The sequence below is a fragment of the Rhinolophus hipposideros genome (assembly GCF_964194185.1).
Source record: "Rhinolophus hipposideros genome assembly, chromosome: 19".
Classification (NCBI taxonomy): domain Eukaryota; kingdom Metazoa; phylum Chordata; class Mammalia; order Chiroptera; family Rhinolophidae; genus Rhinolophus; species Rhinolophus hipposideros.
In genome coordinates, this window is record NC_138065.1 from 14,122,847 (window position 1) to 14,142,295 (window position 19,449).

A 19,449-nucleotide genomic window follows, 5' to 3' on the forward strand; every position below is an offset into this window, starting at 1 on the left:
CACTGCGGTCACCCTTTCAGGTATCCGTTTTGACAGGGTTTCCGGCAAGATGGATGGGATCAGCCCTAAGCCCCCAGTGGAAACCAAGCACATGGCCACTTTCCTGGGTGCCAAGCTCCAGCAGTCCTGGGGAAGTTACTGCTTAGGGACTAAGGAAGCTGAGATGACATAAAGGCGTCTGACAGGACAGTTCAGAGTCCTGCTCATTCTCCCAAAGAAACATAACTTCAAGCACTGCTGAGGAGTTAGGACTACTGGCTTCCACCTGGCCAGGTTGTCTCATCTCCCTCACCCACCTTGTACTCTGTCTTCCATATGATGGAAGAGGTATAATCATGCCCCCGCCCTCCCTTCTGGGACTGTCACAAAGATAAAAGAGATCACCTACAGGAAGTATTTTAGGCTCCTAGGAGAGAAGGACTAAACTAACAAGAGGTATTATTAAAGTAAAGTGTTTGTAGATTGCAGATGAAAGGCAGCAGGTAAATCAAGAGCCTAAACAGTACCCTCCCCAGAGAAAAAGGGTGAACTGGCTATTAGGGCAATAGTGTGAGCTCCAGAGAAAGGATTAAAGCGTTCTTCCTCCCTCTCCTCTGTCCTGCTGGCTATCTCCATCCTTTGGAAATGTACCAATAAACTGCTATGCAGTTGAGCTCCCATTCTGAAATGAGTGGAAAGAGAGAAATTGTTAATAAGGCCTCATGTTCTTGAATCTAGGGGCTCTTTTGGATTAAATATGGTTACCTTTCTCCCGAAGGCTCATAGCCTCCCTCTCTTTCCAACGATCCCTTCCTAGGGAACAGAAGTGCTATGAAGCTTCTGTTTAGATCAACTCTGGTCTCTAAGCTAGTCTTACCTGCTTTTAAACAGAAGCAGATTTACAAAAGAGGATCCTGGCCCTTGTCCTGCAAGGTTTTCACTTTGCCCTTGAGTCTTTACTAAATCTACCTCTGCCTTCACCCACCTTCTCAAAGGCTGACTTGGTAAATGCAACAAGTCAGGAAAAGACAATCTAGAAGGAAAAGAAAAAGTGAGTATGGTTCCAAGGAAGAACTGCCAGAGATGGCTCAGCCCCAGGCTGAGGAAAAGTCGTAGCCTTCCCCAGAGATGCTTTATTACATGGTTTCATCAGTCAGCAATGATTGGATCCTAGGCCCTTGGGAAGAGACAGGAACGTTGTGTAGTGCAAGGCAGATGGTTCCCCTTTTAACAATGCAGTCAGATGGGGCGGGCGATGAGTGAGTGCTTAGCTCCCCTGCTCGTGGGCAGGCTCTGAGATCCCAGCTGACGAAACTGGGAGGAATAAATGTTTAGGAATCGGTGACCTCCATGTTCTGCAGCTGGTTTTCCAGGGCGCCATCTCTCACTGCCCCTTTCTTTTTGCTGCCCTCATGTTGCTTTTTCTGCTTCTTTGATGGCTCCTGGTCTATGGGTGCTGGCTTCACAAAGGGAATCAGCTCTTGGAGACCTGGAAGGGAAGAGCCAACCAAGTAACCTGTCATTTCTCAGGAGTCAAAGCCCAAGGATTTCTGGGGTGAGTTTCACAAGACAAAGATCTCTTTGAACAAAAGCGTACCCACAATGGGCACTGGTTTCATTCATTCTTTTCTTCCCCAGTCTGAATTTTAGCTGCATTTCAATAGAATATCATACCTGTACTGGCTACTTTCGCAGCTTTGCCTCTAGATGCCCAGCACCAGAGGACAGGCAGAGTTTTGGAGACTGTGTCTCAACAAGAAAATCTGGTCCATTCTGAAAGGGGCCTGCTACTCAGAAGAGTGTGAAGACAGAGAACAGGAGGAAGATGGGCTGGGCTGGAGTCTTACCTGGTGGCATGAACTCCTTCAACTTCTCGGGCACGATGATGCCCTTCTCTGTCTGGTAGTTCTCCAGGATGGCACAGATGGTGCGAGTAGTGGCACACATTGTAGCATTGAGCATATGGACAAACTCCACCTGAGAAGAGAGGGCCCCAGAGGGAGCAGTTAAACTCAGCCCTTAGCTAGTTTAATGCATGACTCCCCTACTGCAAGTATCCAACTCAAAATCATGGGTTCTACCCTTTATCAAGCTTTTTCTAAACTTATATGTATTGCCTATCAGGTAACTCCAGGAAGATTCCTCATGTCTCCATGAGTCACAAGTGCTGGGTTCCAGCATTTTTGAGGAGAGTTGGGCCCTTTGAAGGAAAAAGAAGAAACTACTACAGTGGTCTCTCCTTTTAATCCCGTTCCAGAACCTAACTTGGAAAAGTAAGACCTGCAAATTGGGTCTGAAGAGATAAGCTTACAACCCAGACCTCCTTGGATGATAAGGGAAAACTTTGCCTCTGACTTGTTCGGTGTAGACAAAGGGGAATTATTCTTTATTTGGAGTTATAGAAAACAAAGCCCAACGAGAAAAGCTAGAATTGCCCTGTAGAATGGAGCTAGATTCAGGGTTCTATCTAAAAGGCCTCAGTCCTGATCCAGTACAAGTCATTTTCAGATTCCCTTTTTGGTCTTGATTGAAAAGCTCAGCTTTTCCCATGATGCTGGGAAATAATGTATTCCAAGGGCTGAGAAATAAGATGGATCTACTCTGCATGGAAGGCCCTGCTGCCTGCCTCCCCAGGGGCCATCTACCTTGTCCATCATCTTCTTGGTTTGCCCGTATCGGATTCGGAGTCGGCGAGCCTGATAGTCCGTGCAGTTAGAACAGGAGACTAACTCACGGAAGGCTCCTGAGCCCGGAAACCAGGCCTCCAGGTCAAGCTTCTTACTGGCAGCATGATTCAAAGAACCTGTAAGGAAAAACCCCTAGAATTCATGAAGGAGGGATGGTATTTCAGAAGACTAACCTTTAGCAAACCTGAAGAATTCTTTAATTCATATCCTATCCCCAGAAGTGAAATCATGCCCAGATATTCTTATCACCAAACACTCCCAAGTGAGAAGAGTGTGATATTTTAATTAATGAGGGCAATTAATCGGACTGTGAGCTATTTCTTTGTGTGGTGAGGGTGGTATTTGTAGGATGAAGGAAAGGGAGGCCGATACCTGAGACAATATTCACAATGTGATAAGGGATCCCCAAAGACTGGTAGAATTCCTCTGCGGTAGTAATCATCTCTTCAAACATCTCCCACGACTTGTTGTCATGTGGTGACGAGTAGACAAACTGTTCAATCTGCAAAGAGGGACCCAAGGAGACAGTAACAGTGGGACAAGGTGAATAAAGGACTGAAGTGGGTGATATTCTTGCAATGAAGACCTGTTCCTACACCACTGGGAATCAGGTGAGGGTGGGGGCCCCCAGCAAGGGGTTGGTGAACTTGAACTGGACTGGGAATGCAGCAAGAACAAATGCGTCTATAGATAGCTTACCACATTATGTGCCAGGTACTGTTCCAAGCGCTTTATGTCTATTAACTAGTTTAATCCTCACAATAGGCCTAATGAAGTAGGTACTATTACTATCCTCCTTTTACAGGGAGAAAACTGAGCACAGAGAGGTTAAGCAACTTGTTCAAGGTTACACAGCTGGTAAGTGGTGGAGCTGGCATTTGGGCTCAGGCAGCTTGGTTCCAGAGTCTGTGCTCATAGCCACTCCACACGTTCTCAGGCTCTTTCCTAGAAACACAGATGTAGGCAACAGGAGGAAAGACCAGGCCAGGGCGGGCCTGAGCAACACAGATCCTGTCTCTCCTCTAACCACGCTGGACAGAAAGGTAGAAGGGTCCTACGCTTCATCCCGACTCGAGTACTCACCTTCTCAAACTGATGGACTCGAAAGATGCCACGGGTGTCACGGCCATGGGAGCCCACCTCCTGGCGAAAACAGGTGGACAGGCCCGCGTACTTGATGGGCAAATCCTCTGGCCGCAGCCACTCATCCCGATGGAGAGCAGCAATGGGCTGCTCTGAGGTAGCAATCAGGTATTTCTCATCATAGGAGTTGTCATCAGACTTTTCACTGCCTTTGCCAATCACCTGAAGGAGGAGGGACCTTTATTAGTTAAAAGTGAGGGAGGAGGACCTTAGCTAGAGCAAGAAACCAAAGAGAAGATAAGAGTGATGGGGCAGGGAGAATTTTCCTTAATCTCTGCCTGGGAGTGAGCAAGGGACGCTAAAGACAGGGGAGGGATTGGGTCAGTCCCAAATGGGTCCGTACTAGTTCAAAGAAAAGCAAATCAAAAGGAGATAAAATATTCTGATAATAGTTTTTACTTATTTCATACATGAAACATTTATAAATGACGTATAAGGGCCCATGATAGCAGGCATACGATAAAACCTGAGCTGGCAGCAATATAAATCAATCCAGTCAACAAGTGCTTGTGAAGCATTTACTAAGTGTCACGTCCTTTTTGCCAATGCCAGGCAAAAGGAGACATAGTCTCTGCTTTCTTGGTGCTTATGGGTTAGTCTACTGATTTTAATCCTCAAAAAATCACTTTGGTGTTCAGTCAATTAGATGGATCTTCTGAATCTTGACTTGAGTCCTCTGGCTCTGTGAGACGGTCCCTGGTTGAGAAGGAGCTACAAACTGGAAGGACATGGTAAGACCAGCCACTTCTATGATTTCCTTTTGTCCCACCACTCAACAGATGTGCTTTTCTAAACTCATAATGTTAAAGTACGCTCATCTAGATACATCATACTGATTGGCTTGGGGAAAGATCAAACAGGCTCTGTCCAATACGGCAGCCACTAGCCATGTGTGGCTACTTGAATTAAAATTAGTAAAAATCAGTATTTTACTTTCTCCGTTATATTAGCCACATTTTAAGTGAGCAATAGCCACAGATATAGAACATTTCCATCATCACAGGAAGTTCTGGACAGCGCTACTCTGTATCTTTGAAGTTAAATTTGCCTTTTTTTTTTTTTAACTCTGTATTTATTTTAAGTGTGTTTTTCCAGGAGCAATTAGCTCTAAGTCAAGTAGTTGTTTCAATCTAGTTGTAGAGAGCACAGCTTACACTGGCCTACGCGGGGATCCAACCAGCAACCCTGGTGTTACAAACATCGCGCTCTAACCAACTGAGCTAACCGGCTGCCACTGAAGTTAAACTTCTTAACTTAAGAAGTCCTCTGCCCCAATGCCTCAGGCTACTCACCTTATAGAGTTCTTCATCAAACTGGCTGAGCTGTGCCACCTCCTGCATGACCTCCTTCCTCATGAAGAAGGGGGTATAAATGGGAATGTAGCCCCGACTTCCCAAGGTGCGAAGGGCATACTGGATGAGTGCCTGTTCTAGGAACACCAGGACCCCCTAAAGAAGCAGAGACACAGTGCTGTGTGATTGGCTGATTGGCTTCTGTCACTAACATGTCCACCTGCTAGAATTCACATTCAGAGGCATCTGGGACCGTGGATATGACTACGCAGGGGTACACAGGAGGCCAGCAAAGACCGTGCACCCCAATACTAATTCAAGAGATTCTTCCTTAATACAAATGCCCAGCATATCATCCAGGAACATTGAATTCTCTTTCAGATACGAAAGCAAGAGAAAAGGATTATTGGCTCCGGGTGCACAGGAAAGTTTTCTTGTGCTAATTCTTACAAGGCTGGATTCATTTACATAATGTAGAGCATACCTGTGTATGTGTATATATGTACAGTTGATCCTTGAACAACGTGGAGGTTAGGGCTGCCAATGCCCCTCCCTCACAGTCAAATATCCATGTGTAACTTTAGACTCCCCCAAAACTTAGCTACTTATAGCCTACTGTTGACTGGAAGCCTTACCAATAACATAAACACGATAAACAAATATTTTACATGTTATATGTGTTATATACTATGTTCTTACAGTAAAGTAAGCTAGAGAAAAGAAAATGTTATTATGAAAATCATAAGAAAAAATTCACTCACAGTATTTATTGGAAACAAATCTGCATGTACGTGGACCCACGCAGTTCAAGCCGTGTTGTTCAAGGGTCAACTGTGATTCCAAAATTATTTTACCATGTCCTTCTGAAAGTTTTCCCTGAATTCATCTAATCTGGGTTGGCCTATGCCTACTGTTCTCGTAGCACCCTGGGACAGCACTTATCACAGTGGCTTTTGACTCTGTTACTTGTCTCACTGTCCAGTTACACTGAGCTCCTTAGGCAGAGGCTGTTCGGATTTAGTTTGCAGTAGAAAGGTGAGTACAAATGGTAGATTTGATGTGTTGGCCTCTTTAAGTAGGTTCTGTTTTCTGCACATTTAGTTCCTTCTTTATAATCCCATCCCCAGTGGTTCCCTACTCTTACCTTCAGGAAGTACCCTCGACTCCCAGCCACAATGGCCCCTTTTTCGCCTTCAAAACCATCAACCATCACCACCAGGTCCACGTGAGAGTACTTCTTTCTGACCGTACAATCACCCCAAATCCTCTCTACTTTGTTGTCTGCATCCTAAGGAAACAAGACCAGGAGACAAACATACATGACCTCTGAATTGTACAACCTCCATCTTTCTAAATCCTGTTCCAACAACTTTGAGCTTAGTGAAGCCATTGCTTAACTCAAACATGAGGTTTTGGTCACTGTGTACAGAGACTAGACAGGGGAATTTGCTAGAGAATTTGTGCTCAATAGAGAAATACTCATTTGTAAATTCCTAAAAGCGATTCTAGCCATGAAACTGAAATCATGATTTTCCAAAAGATCTGTTGCATTGCTTTTTTTACCCTTTTAAATGACTCCTTGAAAATCCTGTACAAGGACACCCCTCCCCTGGACAATCAGCATTGCCTGGGGTGCAGAGGAGAATGTAGATTTTTTTTTTTTTTCCAGGCTCTTATTGGTCCCGGGGCACATGAGGGCGGGCTCAGGGCCCTGACCTCCCTGAGTTTAAGGTTCTGTTCACCAGGGAATGAATGAAAGAGGCACAGATGGGCCCAGCAATGGCTGGGGTGTCAGGGAACAAAGGCTGGGCTCTGAGCAGCTTTGTGCCGGGGAAGCTCCACTCAGCAGGAAACTTTTATCATGCAGATTTCCCTTCAACCTGCAGCTTCTCAGCAGGGTATGGGTGAGGGGTGAGGTTGATTTAGCAGATCCCTCCCACGAGACTCACTGCTACCATGGGCAACAGTGAAGGACAGTAGCCCAATTTAGAAGAGATTTCTATGCCAGAAGTCCCCTACCTGCTGTCTCTGCTACTTCCCAATCAGGCAAGGATCTGAATCTTTCAATTCTCAATTGGTGGACAGACTGAACGTACAAAGAGCCTGCTACTGACACAAGGCCTATTATACAGAAAGTGCCAGTGTTTCGCTCTCCTCCTCCCACCGTGCCCCTTCCTAACAGAGGAAGATGTAAGGCAGCTGCCTGCTGTAGCACTGCCGCCTACCTCATCATTGCTGATGGGCACAGAGGGATGCAGAAGGTTCCCGATCTCTCGCAGGTTCTCAAACCGCTCTGCCTCCAGTTTTATCCGCTCGGCGTCACACTTCAGGATCGCTTCATCGATGAGGAGTCGGAGTTTTTTGATCTGTGACACTTTCAGGTTCTGTAGGTGAACAGGTCAGGCCGCAGCCAGGCCACAGCGAGTCAAGGACTGAGCAGCAGCAATATGATTCTGTTGCCCTAACCCTGTTATGCTCTAACGAAAACCAATGTCAGGGCATTTTGAAAATTGACAGGGAAGGCTTTCAAAGAACCGAGATTTATTTCACACACGGAGATATATGGTCTTGCCCTACAAATCCCTTGGCATTTTCTTTTGGGGTGCCCGAGGCAGAGATGGATCGATTCTGGCCACTCTTCTTGTTCCTATATATGTCAGGAGTTTTAATATGTAGCTCTTTTAAGAGCTCTTTCCCTTAACTTGCACTTTCTGATATTCCTGGTTAAATCAATTCAACATTCTGTTATGTACGACATTTAACAGTTCTCCAGGAAGATTACACATTTATTAGGAGCAAGAGACTTTGCCTTAAGCTAATTTTGTATTCCTTACTGCAGGAGTCACAAAATGCCCTGTTTTCTTAGGGGGAGTCCTTACCAGGAAGGGCTGGACAGGAACAACTCCCCCAAACTAGCCCTTCAAGTACAGCAACTTTGCTTTTCTTGTGTTTATTTCTTGCTATGCTTTTGTGCTGTGGGTTTTAAGAAAGGGTTCAGTGACTAAAACCTTGAAAATTACTGCCCTAGGTCCATTGTAGTGAACATGTACTGAATTACAGTATATTGAAAAGATTCCTTGACTTTGTGAAAATGGAGTAATATAAACCAAACATAGTTCGATTCCTGTTTTCTCTTCTTCCTACCTTTGCTCTTCCACTCCATGACTCCATCTCTGCTGTTTAACAGACACTCAAGTACAGAGTATATAATAAGAGCAGATGGCGACGAGTCCCAGGATGCCGCAAGGCTGGGTGGAGCAGAGTATCAGCATTCGCTTGTTTAGGAATAAGTTTAGATAGAAGAACAGAAATTCCAACCTAGAAAAGGACAATAACTTACAGCTAAAGTGTCTGCGGTGAGGTCATCAAGATTTAACACATTCTTCGGAACAGACTCATCATCTCCCACTGGCTCTTTCTTCTGCAAGAAAAAAAATACAAACAAGTAGCACTACTAAGTGTAAAAAAAAAAATTCTGACATTTTATAAGTGCACACCCAATTAATAGCCTGTAAACTAATCACCGAACTTATTTTTTATTGCTTTATCTTTTTATAGAGAAAAGTCACGCTTTTGCTATCGAGTGCCTTACATTGTGCTTTGACTCATTGTTTCTTCTGAGCTAATCAGCAAAGGGTATGAAGCTGGAGCACTGCACAAAATATGAAACACTTCACGAATTTGTGTGTCATCCTTGTGCAGGGGCCACGAGCAGGTATCGTTCCAATTTTAGTAAATGTGCTGCCAAAGGGAGCACTCACAGAACTTTCTACATACCTGTCTCTAAAAGATGTAACATGTGGGAGAAAAATTGCTAAATTGGAAGTGAGAAGTTTGAAGTCCCTGTTCTGCCACTTTCTAGCTTTTTGATCCCGGATAGGTGGATTAACCAATCAGAGTCAGAGAGCTGACATCATCAGGCACACAAGAAGAATGTCTGCCTTGGACATAGAATAGTTCTGGGCACCAAGAATGTGTGAAAGCGTTCATGAGCTGGGTGCTCAGGAGCCAGCACTGGGCAGGGCAGACGCCTGGGTGTGAATTTCTGAATCCTTGCTTACCTGCTAAGAACAGTCCCGGTGCTGAAGGTAAAGGGGATAAAATGATGGGATGATGAAATATTAGGGAGGCAAGGAATACAACATTTTTGAGGAAAAAGTCACAAAATCTGGAACTAAGTTTAGAGCAGTCAATGCAAGTTGTACAGCAGAGGTGTACACAGGACTAGATATTTTTCCCCTCCAGTTTCTTGCCTCACCCTTCTTTATGATAATCTGCCAATTCACTTCTAATCCTTGCCCAAAGCCAGGGAGAAGATAACTTTATGAGTCAAATTCTTCCTAAATTAAGGAAAATTATCAAAGGCCATTATAACAAGCTATAGAAGATCTCAGCAAAACTCTTATAAGTTGAGAAGATTTTGGATCTGCTTTGCAAATATAAATAAAATGATGTGTAGAAATCATGTTCAATGCCCTAAGGATTTTTAAAATCCAATCCAATAATAGTAGACAATTTACACAACCTCATAACCCACTGCACAAAACTGAATCATGAGAAAGGACTAAATCTTCTGAACATAAAGCATAGAAATCCCTTCGGCTTATTATACATTCTCAGACATTGAAGTGAAAAGTCAAGATTGTAACCATAACCCAACTCATACCCTTTGGTGACTAAATCAAATCATCTTAAAAAGTTGGAAAAGTCTGAAAACATCAAAAATGAGTCTTGATAAGAACAAGCAAAGACTTCTGAGGAAAAAAATGGCCTAAATCTCAACATTTCCCATATGGTAACAAGATAGCTGAGGCTACCCTGCTCTCCACTTATCCATCAGGGCAGCAAATTCAAGTTCTAAGTTCAAGTTCTGACTCTGGAAGTAACTGATAGCATGATTTTAGGCCATAAATGAATTTCCTAAGCTTATATCCTTAACCTTTAAATAAGGCTGATAATTGTACTACCTACACTCCCTGCTTGCAGCAAAAATCAAACCCAAAACGAGATGTATATATATAAAAGGGTTTTAAATACTTTCAAGTGCCATGCAAGTTAAAGCACTCTGAGTACCATTCCAATGGACCGCAAAGGAGAACACTCCTTATTGTTATTGCAAGTGAAAACAAACACTCCCATCTTCTTGCTATGCAAAACACTTGGCTGGCACTACCTGTATGTGTGTTTCACAGAGCACACAGGCAGGAGCATACACTGCAATTAACATAATTACAGGACCTCTGGCATGCAAATGATTAAGCATCATAAGTCCCATAGGAAGAAAACAATGCGATTATTGACACCAATTTCTACAAGCTGAAAGTGGAATAAAATGCTGTTAAAGAGAAGGATTTGAACTATCAGGAAGCATAAGGTGTTAGAATCCCAAGGAAATCTTTTGCTATGCTCTTTACTGGTTGTTTCCAAAGTTTTAATTTTTTTGGTTTAGTTTAGAGGTTTAGAACTTAAAAATGAGACAGAGCGTAGGGTGAAATTAATATACTTTGTAAAAAGTGGTTGAGAGGCTAAAAGGGTATTTTGGAAGAAAGACGAGAAACATGTACTATTCTGGAAACCAAGGCAAGGCCCGGCTGAAACTTAACATTCTTTTTTTTTTTTTTAAAGATTTTATTGGAGAAGGGCAACAGGACTTTATTGGGGAACAGTGTGTACTTCCAGGCCTTTTTCCAAGTCAAGTTGTCCTTTCAATCTTAGTTGTGGAGGGCGCTGTTCAGCTCCAGGTCCAGTTGCCGTTGTTAGTTGCAGGGGAGGCAGCCCACCATCTCTTGAGGAAGTCCAGGAGGCCAACCGGCAACCTTGTGGTTGAGAGCCCACTGGCCCATGTGGGAATTGAACCGGCAGCCTTCAGCGTTAGGAGCACGGATCTCCAACCGCCTGAGCCACTGGGCCGGCCCCGAAACAACATTCTTTTTATTTATTTATTTATTTATTTATTTATTAGTTTCAGGTGTACAAGACAAGGTAATACTTAGACGTTCATCATTTATATCCCTCACACTGTGAACCCCCACCCCCTCCACTATCCCTCTGACCTCACACTGAACCATCACATTATATATATAAAATTATAGTTGGCATTCATTAATGTTTAGCTTCTGGTGTACAATGCCATGATCAGGTATCCACAGTATCCCTGAGGTGGTCTCCCAAATAGGACACATGTCCATCGGATACCCAACAAAATCTTTACAACATTATTGAATACCTTCCCCAAATTAATTTTCAAAAAAACCCTGAGGCCATCTTGTGGTTACCAGCTGCTTCCAAATCCCTTCACCTTTCCCCTTATCCCCAACCCCCCCCCCACACACACCCATCTAACAACTCTCGGATTTTTCTTTGTGTCCCCAAAACTGCCGAAACAACATTCTTAAAGCATGGGAGGGTTTTGTGGACGAAGGCCGTGACTACTTGCCAGCCATTGTTACTCCCTATTGCTAAGTAATTACAACGTTCTAGACATTGTACCAGGTTCTCTACATTTAAAAAACTTAGTTCTCACAATTTTACTCTATAGGTAAACGTTATTATTGTCATTTCACAGACAAGAAAAATGAGGCTCAGGAGTTAACTTGCTTCCAGTGACATAGCCAACAGTCCAGGATTTGGAGTCCCTATGTATGCTCTTTTCATTAAAGAACACAACTGCACTGGGTCAAACGACCTGAAGTCTGCCATGAGAAATTGTTTGTGGCACTGTAGGTTGAACTTAAGAAATAATTGGAAAGGATTACTGGTGGAGTTTATATTCTTATTACCAGAACAGAATAGACAATGAATGACAAGTGTGGCAAGAATCCTAATCTTGCTACAGACTGAATGTTTGTGTCCCCCCAAATTCAAAGTTGAAACTAATCTCCAATGTGATGGTATCTGGAGGTAGGGTCTTTTAGAGGTGATTAGGTCATGAGGGCAACCTCATAAGAGACTCCAGAGAGCTCCCCCTCTCCTTCCGCCATGTGAGGAACCAGCAAGGAGACTGTCTATGAACCAGGAAGTGAGCCCTCACCAAACACCACATCTGCTTGTGCCTCGATCTTGGACTTCCCCGCCTCTAGAATGGTGAGAAATAAGTTTCTGTTGCTTATAAGCCACTCAGTCTATGGTATTCTGTTATAGTAGCAGCCAAACAGACTAAGACATATCTGAAGATGGACTATCTGATGCTTTAAAGTATCTCTTAGTTTCCTCCCTACTTCCTTCCTTTCTTTTTAAAATAATTCCCCCACTTTGGTAAGAAATTCGGTATCCATAGAATTAAGAGACTAAATTAGAAATTATATGAGTATTAACTAAGAATAAGATTGACTTCCTCTGCTCAAGCTTTCAAGGTTGCTACATACCTTCATTTTCTCTCCAATTGTCTTGCTGCACAGGTTCTTCAGCTTGTTCAAGTTGTCTGCCCGAAATCTGCCTGAAGAATAAAGAACCCAAGAATATACCAAAGATATGCACATAATTAAGATTCCTCCTTCTCCTAATCGTGGCCTCTTAGGACTGATCTCAGCCAAGGCCAGAGTGCAAGATCTGCCTCATGAAGTTGTGAAATCTTGTAGCTTTAGAGTCCCAAATTTAGTTGGCATATATTGGTAACTACAATAGGGTTCTCCAGCATTTGGTGACAAGGAAAAGACCATTCTGAGACTAAAAATACTCAAGTAACTATAAAGTGCTTCGTCATCTTAAAATTCATTTAAGAAACTATGTGGTACGCAGGAGATCTAGAAAGAGGGCATTCATGTTTCTATTCCCAGGAACTTGGCTGCTACATCTCTATGCTAGAAACGGTAAGTGTTCTCTTTGCTTTGACATAATGCTTATCTGGCAACCTTCAAATTATAATAATTTAGTTTCTCATAATTTGGTTTCTTTTGGGGAAGGCAGTGTACTACTAAATCAACCTACATATATATTCTGGTCCAAATTAATATATTGGCATTGTGGTTCATTAGTCTAACTGATAAGCAAAAATTGGACCTCTTAAATGTAAACTTCAGGAGCAATATAGTGAAAATCAGGCTTTTAACAGATAAAATGATGACTAGAAATGAGACAGCATCTAGACGTAGCTACTCTCTAAGACTTTGCCAAACTTTAACTAAACTAAATTTTAGCAGAAAATGATATACAACTACCTTCTCATTCACTTATTCACATTGATCACAGGGATGGAGAACAGATTCATGGTTGCCAGGGATAGGTGGGGGAGGGGAAAGGGAATGGACTACAAAGGGACAGCAAGAGGGATCTCTGTGGTGGAGGAACAGTTCTTTATCAGGAGTGTGGCAGTAGTGACACAAATCTACATGTGATAAAATCACACACACACACACACACAGGTACATGAAAAACTGGTGATCTGAATAAGGTTTGTGAATTGTGAAATGTCAATTTCTTGGTTTTTATATTGTACAAGTTATGTTAGATGTTATCACTGGGGGAAACTTGGTGAAGGGTACACAGGACCACTTAGTACTACTTTTTGTAATTTTCTCTAAATCTATAAATATTTTGAAATAAAAAGTTAAACATTTTTTACTTAGTCCATTCTATTTCCAAGGCCCTGTGCTAAGGGTTGGGAATATAAAACACCGTGCTAGGCGCTGGGAAATAAAAGAAAATAAGATAATTTAGAAAACACATATTCTAACAATGCTGAATGTTTTAATCAATAAATACAGTATATGCCTTTATTATTTTTCTCTCAGCAATGTCTTGTAGTTTTCAGTATAGGGATCTTGAATGTTACTTTTAAAATATATTTCTAGGTATCAGATGCTTTTTAATTGTTACTTATATATAGACACATCATTGATTCTGTTTATTGTATACAGTAATCTTGCTAAATTTATTTAATTTTAATAGCTGAGATTCTGCATAGACAATCAAAGTCATTTGTAAATAATGACAGTTTTACTTCTGTTCCAATCTTTTATTTCTTTTTCTTGCCTTATACCATACTGTCTGGAACCTCCAGCATGCTGTGGATTAGACGTGGTGATAGTAGACATCCTTGCCTTGTTCCCAAGCTCAGGGAGAGAGCGTTCAATATTTCATCATTAAGAATAATATGGGAGGGGGGTGGGAGATGAGGGTAAGGGGGATCAAATATATGGTGATGGAAGGAGAACCGACTCTGGGTGGTGAACACACAATAGGATTTATAGATGATGTATTACAGAATTGTACACCTGAAATCTATGTAATTTTACTAACAATTGTCACCCCAATAAATTAAAAAAAAAAAAAAGAATAATGTTTGCCATGGGTTTTTTTTTATAAATACCACTGATCAAATTAAGGAAGTTTCTGTCTATTCCTAGTTTGCCACATTTTATCATAAGCAATTGGATTCCACATTTAAAAAAAAAGAACTTTGATTCCTATCTCACATCATACACTAAAATCAATGTGAGATAAATCATCTATCTAAATATGAAAGGTAAAGTAATAAAACATGTAGAAAAAAATGGAGAATATCTTCAGGACTTTGGATATGGAGATTTCCTAAAAAGAATACAAGCACAAATTACAAAAGACCAATAAATTAGACTTCATTAAAATTAAGAACCCTACTCATTAAAAGACAAAGAGTGAAAAGGCAAGTCACAGATGGGAGAAAAGATCTGCAATATATATACTATCAGACAAGGTCTTGTATGCAAAATAGATAAAGAATTCCTAAAAATCAATAAGAAAAAGACAATCAAAATAAAAACTGGTCAACAGGATTGAACAGACCCTCTCAAAACAGGCTGTCCAAATGCTAACAAGTACATGAAAAAGTGTTCAATATCTTTAGTCACCAGGAAAATGTAAATAAAAACCACAGTGAGAGACTACTATCTCTCCACCAGAATGGCTAAAATTGAAAGGACTGCCAATATGAAGGGAAAGAATGTACATCAACTGAAACTCTTCTACTGCTGGTGGGAGTACCAACTGCGACAACCATTTTGGAAAACTATTTCATAGCAACTAATAAATCTAAGCATGTCCCTACCCTATGACCCAGCAATTCCACTCCTGGGTACATACGCAACAGAAACGAGTGCTTATGTCTACCCAAAGACACATAACAATGTTCATAACACCTTACTCTTAATACCGTCGAACTGGTAACAATCCAAAAGTCCATCAACACAATTGTTTGGTATATTTACATAATGGAGTACTGTACAGCAATGAAAAAGAACAAACCACTGCTACACATCACAACACGGAATAATCTTACAGACATCATTTTGAGAGAAGGAAGTCACATACAAAAGTACATACTATATAAGACCATTTATATGAAGTTCAAAATCAGGCAAAGGTAATTTATGGTGATAGTGTCACTGGGTTGTGCCACCACAGTATTAGTTAACCCTTATTAACTTTCTTGTCTGCTCTCATTCTCCAGTGCATCCCCTGTTGAACCTGGCTGAACTCCTAAGGAAAGGGCAGAAATTCCAGAGCAAGCTAAGCCTTCCAGTAAAGACTAGATAAGAGACCCAAGGACACAGTTAAAAAACTGGTTTGCACAGAAGAATCCAAGGTGGTGCCAAAACCCCTTCCCAAGTGACCTTTTGATGAATTTTCCTTCTTTGGAATGCTAAAAATCATGCCCAGGGCTGGAGACTTAACATTAAAATGAGACATGTTGTCTGGCCAGCCATGTTCCAATTATGTATAGAAACTGCTCATACTCCCTGGCAATTCAGAGAATTCTCCACGTTTTCTCAGAAATCTCTACTCCTGAACCTGCCCATCTCCCACCAATCCTTTAAGATTCTCCTAATTTCCCCATATGGGGAGATGGTATCTTTAACGTAAGCTCATCCTTCTGCATTCTTTGATCAAAGAAATCAAGTTTCTGCTTTGCTTTACCAAATACAGTCTCTGTTATATTGGAGTGAGTGACACGGGGCAAAAGGGCCTTATTTTGGGGTCCCTGACAGGAAGAGGGCAGAATACTGTGATTTTTGGAGGTGAGAAGTGACGGTGAGGGGAGCCTGCTGGGGTGCTGCAAATGCCGTAGATCTCCACCTGTGTGGTGGTTACATGGGCGTATAGATGGGTAAAATTCAAACTGCACATTAAGATTTGTGCACTTCACTACATTACACGTCAATAAAAGCAAGTTTTAAAAAGCTGTATATAAAAATAGTATAAATGCCACAACAGAGATATATGATATAATATATGGAGAGCACTCAACACATGAAGTAGTAGAGCTATCGGAGCAGAATTGGGTGGCAAGGAGGGCTGATGAAAGTGGGGCATCACCCAAGAAGAGGCAACAGTCACAGACATGTGACAAAGTTTAGGCGTAGCATAACAAACAGCGAGGGGCATATGTGGGAGAATGGCAGAAGATGAGGCTAGGAAGGAATGTGGGACTTTGTAAATTGGGTTAAGAAATTTGGATTTTTATGCTTTAAGACTCTACTGTCTAATCTATAGTCACTAGTTACATGTGGCTACAGAGCATTTGAAACATGGCCAGCTTGAATTGAGATGTACTGTAAGTGTAAAGTATACACTAGATTTCGAAGACTTATAAAAAAAGAAAAAGAATGTAAACTATCTCAATAAGTTTTTATATTGATTACATGTTGAAAATAATATTTTCTTTGATATATGGGGTTAAATAAAATATATTACTAAAATTATCTTCATCTGTTCTTCTTTTCATTTTTTAAGTGGCTACAAGAAAACTTATAATTATACCTGTGGCTCACATTATGTTACATCAGACAGTACTGCTTTAAGGTATGAATGTCATTGCTAGACTTATGCCTGGAAGTAAAAGGATTAGATTTGCATTCCAAATAGATCACATGTCCTCGGTAGGGCCCAGGACTGGGCGAGACTGAAGTGAAACTAAAAGCAGTTAAAAAGTTATTCCAATGCTGAGAGCCTGGCTGAAGACATCTGCAGCAAGGGTTAGCAGGAAATAACTTCAATTTATAGTAAAGAGAACTCTCATTCAGAAAAGCACTTTTGGGGGGAAGACAGAATTCCTGGAGTTAGCAGCCGATTTTAAGATAGGTGGAAATCTAGTGGCTTTGAAGTAGTCGAGGCAAATGCTTATCATGTGCCCAAGTGTGTCCTCATTACATTATTCTGAAATTAAAAAGAAGAAATCACAGTTCGAATCCTTGGAGTTAGATGAGGGGTGGTAAACTCTGTGGTGCTATGACTCCAAGTTTTATCAGATTCCTTTGAGAGCCCTAGTGGCAGCTTGGAGGTCTAAGGCAGACCAACTGTTGTAGTCAATGACAGAAGAACCCCAATCTCTGATCTGAGGTTCAGATACAGAAGAACCTTGATACAAGATCTGTCAATGTCCTACTTGAGCAGCCAGTAACGGGAAAAATCATTAACTCCCTTTGGCTGCAAAGAGAATATTGATAAGGGATATCAGGTAGAAAAGAGTAAGTGGGTTGAAAATAAATTACATAAACTGCTTTTCATACAGCCAGGCAAAGTGCCCTGAGCACAGAAGCTATTCATGAATTCAACAAACCTTTGTCAAGCTCTTACCAAGGAGCAGATGCAGTGCTAGGCACTTGGAATATATGTATACATATGTATATGTATATCCTGTATGTATATGTATACCCTAGGTACCGGGACATACAGATGGATAAAACACAGCCCAGTCTCTGAAGAACTTATCCCCTCACCATATATCCATTCATCAGGAAAACGATAAAACTTCCCATAGACGTGTACATTATACGCAAGAGACTAACACATTCAAATACATTTAGTGCTGGACAATGGCTAGGCTGATACAAATATATGATACTTCTGATTCAGTAAAACAATATCCAGTCTCGTTTTTTCCTTCCATTTAGTTTAATTCCATAGCAACTCAAAACTTCAAATTCAGGTGGTGGGATCTCAGTCACAAAGTACCACAATACAGTGACCGAGACACACTGAAGCATCAGACAAACCGAGTTAAACAAATATTCTCTTGGTACTTAATACCCTTATACATTTAGGAAAATTAATTTTCCTAATAGAAACACACCCCCCTCTCGGACAGCGCTTGCCTTTGCAGGGTGCTGTCATAAACCTGGCTCTCAGCTGGTTGCCGACTTATTGCATCAGCCAAAATTAATCACGTGTGCAACGAGCCAATCAGTGATCACTCCAATTAATGTAGGCAGAGGGTTTCATGGTTTTATTTAGGTTCATGAAAGATGCCCGGGTCAGTTCCAGGTTTTAGTCCAACTCTGCCAATATCTTTTCCGGAAAACTTCCACAGATCACAATTACACAGCCTCAACCATTCCAAGCTTTTTCTTCCCTCGCCGCATCCCTCTCCCTATGTCTGACCTATCACTACAAAGGCTTATCCGTTCTGAAAGGTGGAACCACAAATCAGGGGAATGGCTTTTCCCAAAGCTCCAGGACCAGTGCTTTTTAGACAGGAGCAGCCTCCAAAGACCCCAGATACTTCCAATCTGGGTGGAGTGAGCCTATTGCGCGGCAGCTGTGACTCAGTCGCGGGCTGGAGCCTTTCATCCTATCAAAAGAGGTGACCACTTCGGCCTGGCCGAGGATGAGAAAAGGACTGGAGGCGACCAAAGAACAGTGTTAGGAAAGGGAACCCCCCCACCTCCCGCCCTGGCTACCCTTGGGGCCGGAGGGCTTGACAGCTCTCGGTGCGCATGCGTCATGCTCATTGCCAGCCCGCGATCAGCCATCCGCACCGAGCACGCGTGGAAGGGAGCGTGCACCAACCCGGCAGAAGGAAAAGTGGGACGGTCTCGGTTGCCCGGGTACGTTTTGGGGGACAGAGAGAGCCTCGGAGCCACCGCGACGTGGGACGGAGGTCTGACGACGGGTGGAAGCTGTGGCCCGAGATCCGAGAGCCGAGGTCGGGATTAGGATCGGGAGACACCCCGCCCTCCCGGTACTTACATCTTCGCCACTCGCCGTCTGCCTTGACCAGCTGATCCACTAGTGTCGGGTCCTTGAAGCGCTTCTCCTGGGTCTCTCGGATGAGGGCTGGGTCCCCTCCTTTATCCACCCGAAACAAATCCAGATCCAGCACCATCTTCCCTCCTCCCGGGTCAACACTGAGGGAAGTGAGGATGGTACCCCGGCCGTCAGCCCGTGACCGACGCACTGCGCCGGCGCGCTGACCTGTCCCTCCCCGCGCAGGCGCGGCCCGGGGGCACGGCGCCCCCCTCCTCCACCGGAAGCGCTTGTGTTGGAGGCGGGGCCGCGGAGAGGAAGGTGGGGGAGCCGGGCGTGGGCTTGTCGGGCCGCGCTGGGGTGTGACCCGGCCGGCCGCTGTGCTCCCTCTTGTGCTTCCTCCCCAG

General features: G+C 42.8%; 1 protein-coding gene across 1 annotated transcript; it reads right to left on the minus strand.

Moving 5' to 3' along the window:
• Window positions 1-1,089: 1,089 nt before the first annotated feature.
• SARS1 (seryl-tRNA synthetase 1) lies at window positions 1,090-19,449 on the minus strand. Its single transcript, XM_081025060.1, has 11 exons — window positions 19,046-19,449; window positions 12,466-12,536; window positions 8,442-8,522; window positions 7,327-7,485; window positions 6,246-6,389; window positions 5,102-5,257; window positions 3,750-3,971; window positions 3,039-3,168; window positions 2,625-2,782; window positions 1,827-1,956; window positions 1,090-1,468 (listed from the first exon to the last, which is right to left on the minus strand). The coding sequence occupies exons 1-11, from the start codon at window positions 19,179-19,181 to the stop codon at window positions 1,311-1,313; spliced, it is 1,545 nt and encodes a 514-aa protein (XP_080881186.1). The 5' UTR covers window positions 19,182-19,449; the 3' UTR covers window positions 1,090-1,310.

Coding starts and splice junctions, on each gene's coding strand:
- SARS1 (XM_081025060.1), bottom strand. CDS start 19,181: ATGGTGCTGGATCTGGATTTGTTTCGGGTGGATAAAGGAGGGGACCCA. Junction 8,523..12,465: donor CAATTGGAGAGAAAATGAAG/GTATGTAGCAAC, acceptor TTTTTCTTGCAG/AAGAAAGAGCCAGTGGGAGA. Junction 3,169..3,749: donor GAGTCCATCAGTTTGAGAAG/GTGAGTACTCGA, acceptor CCCTCTTTGCAG/ATTGAACAGTTTGTCTACTC.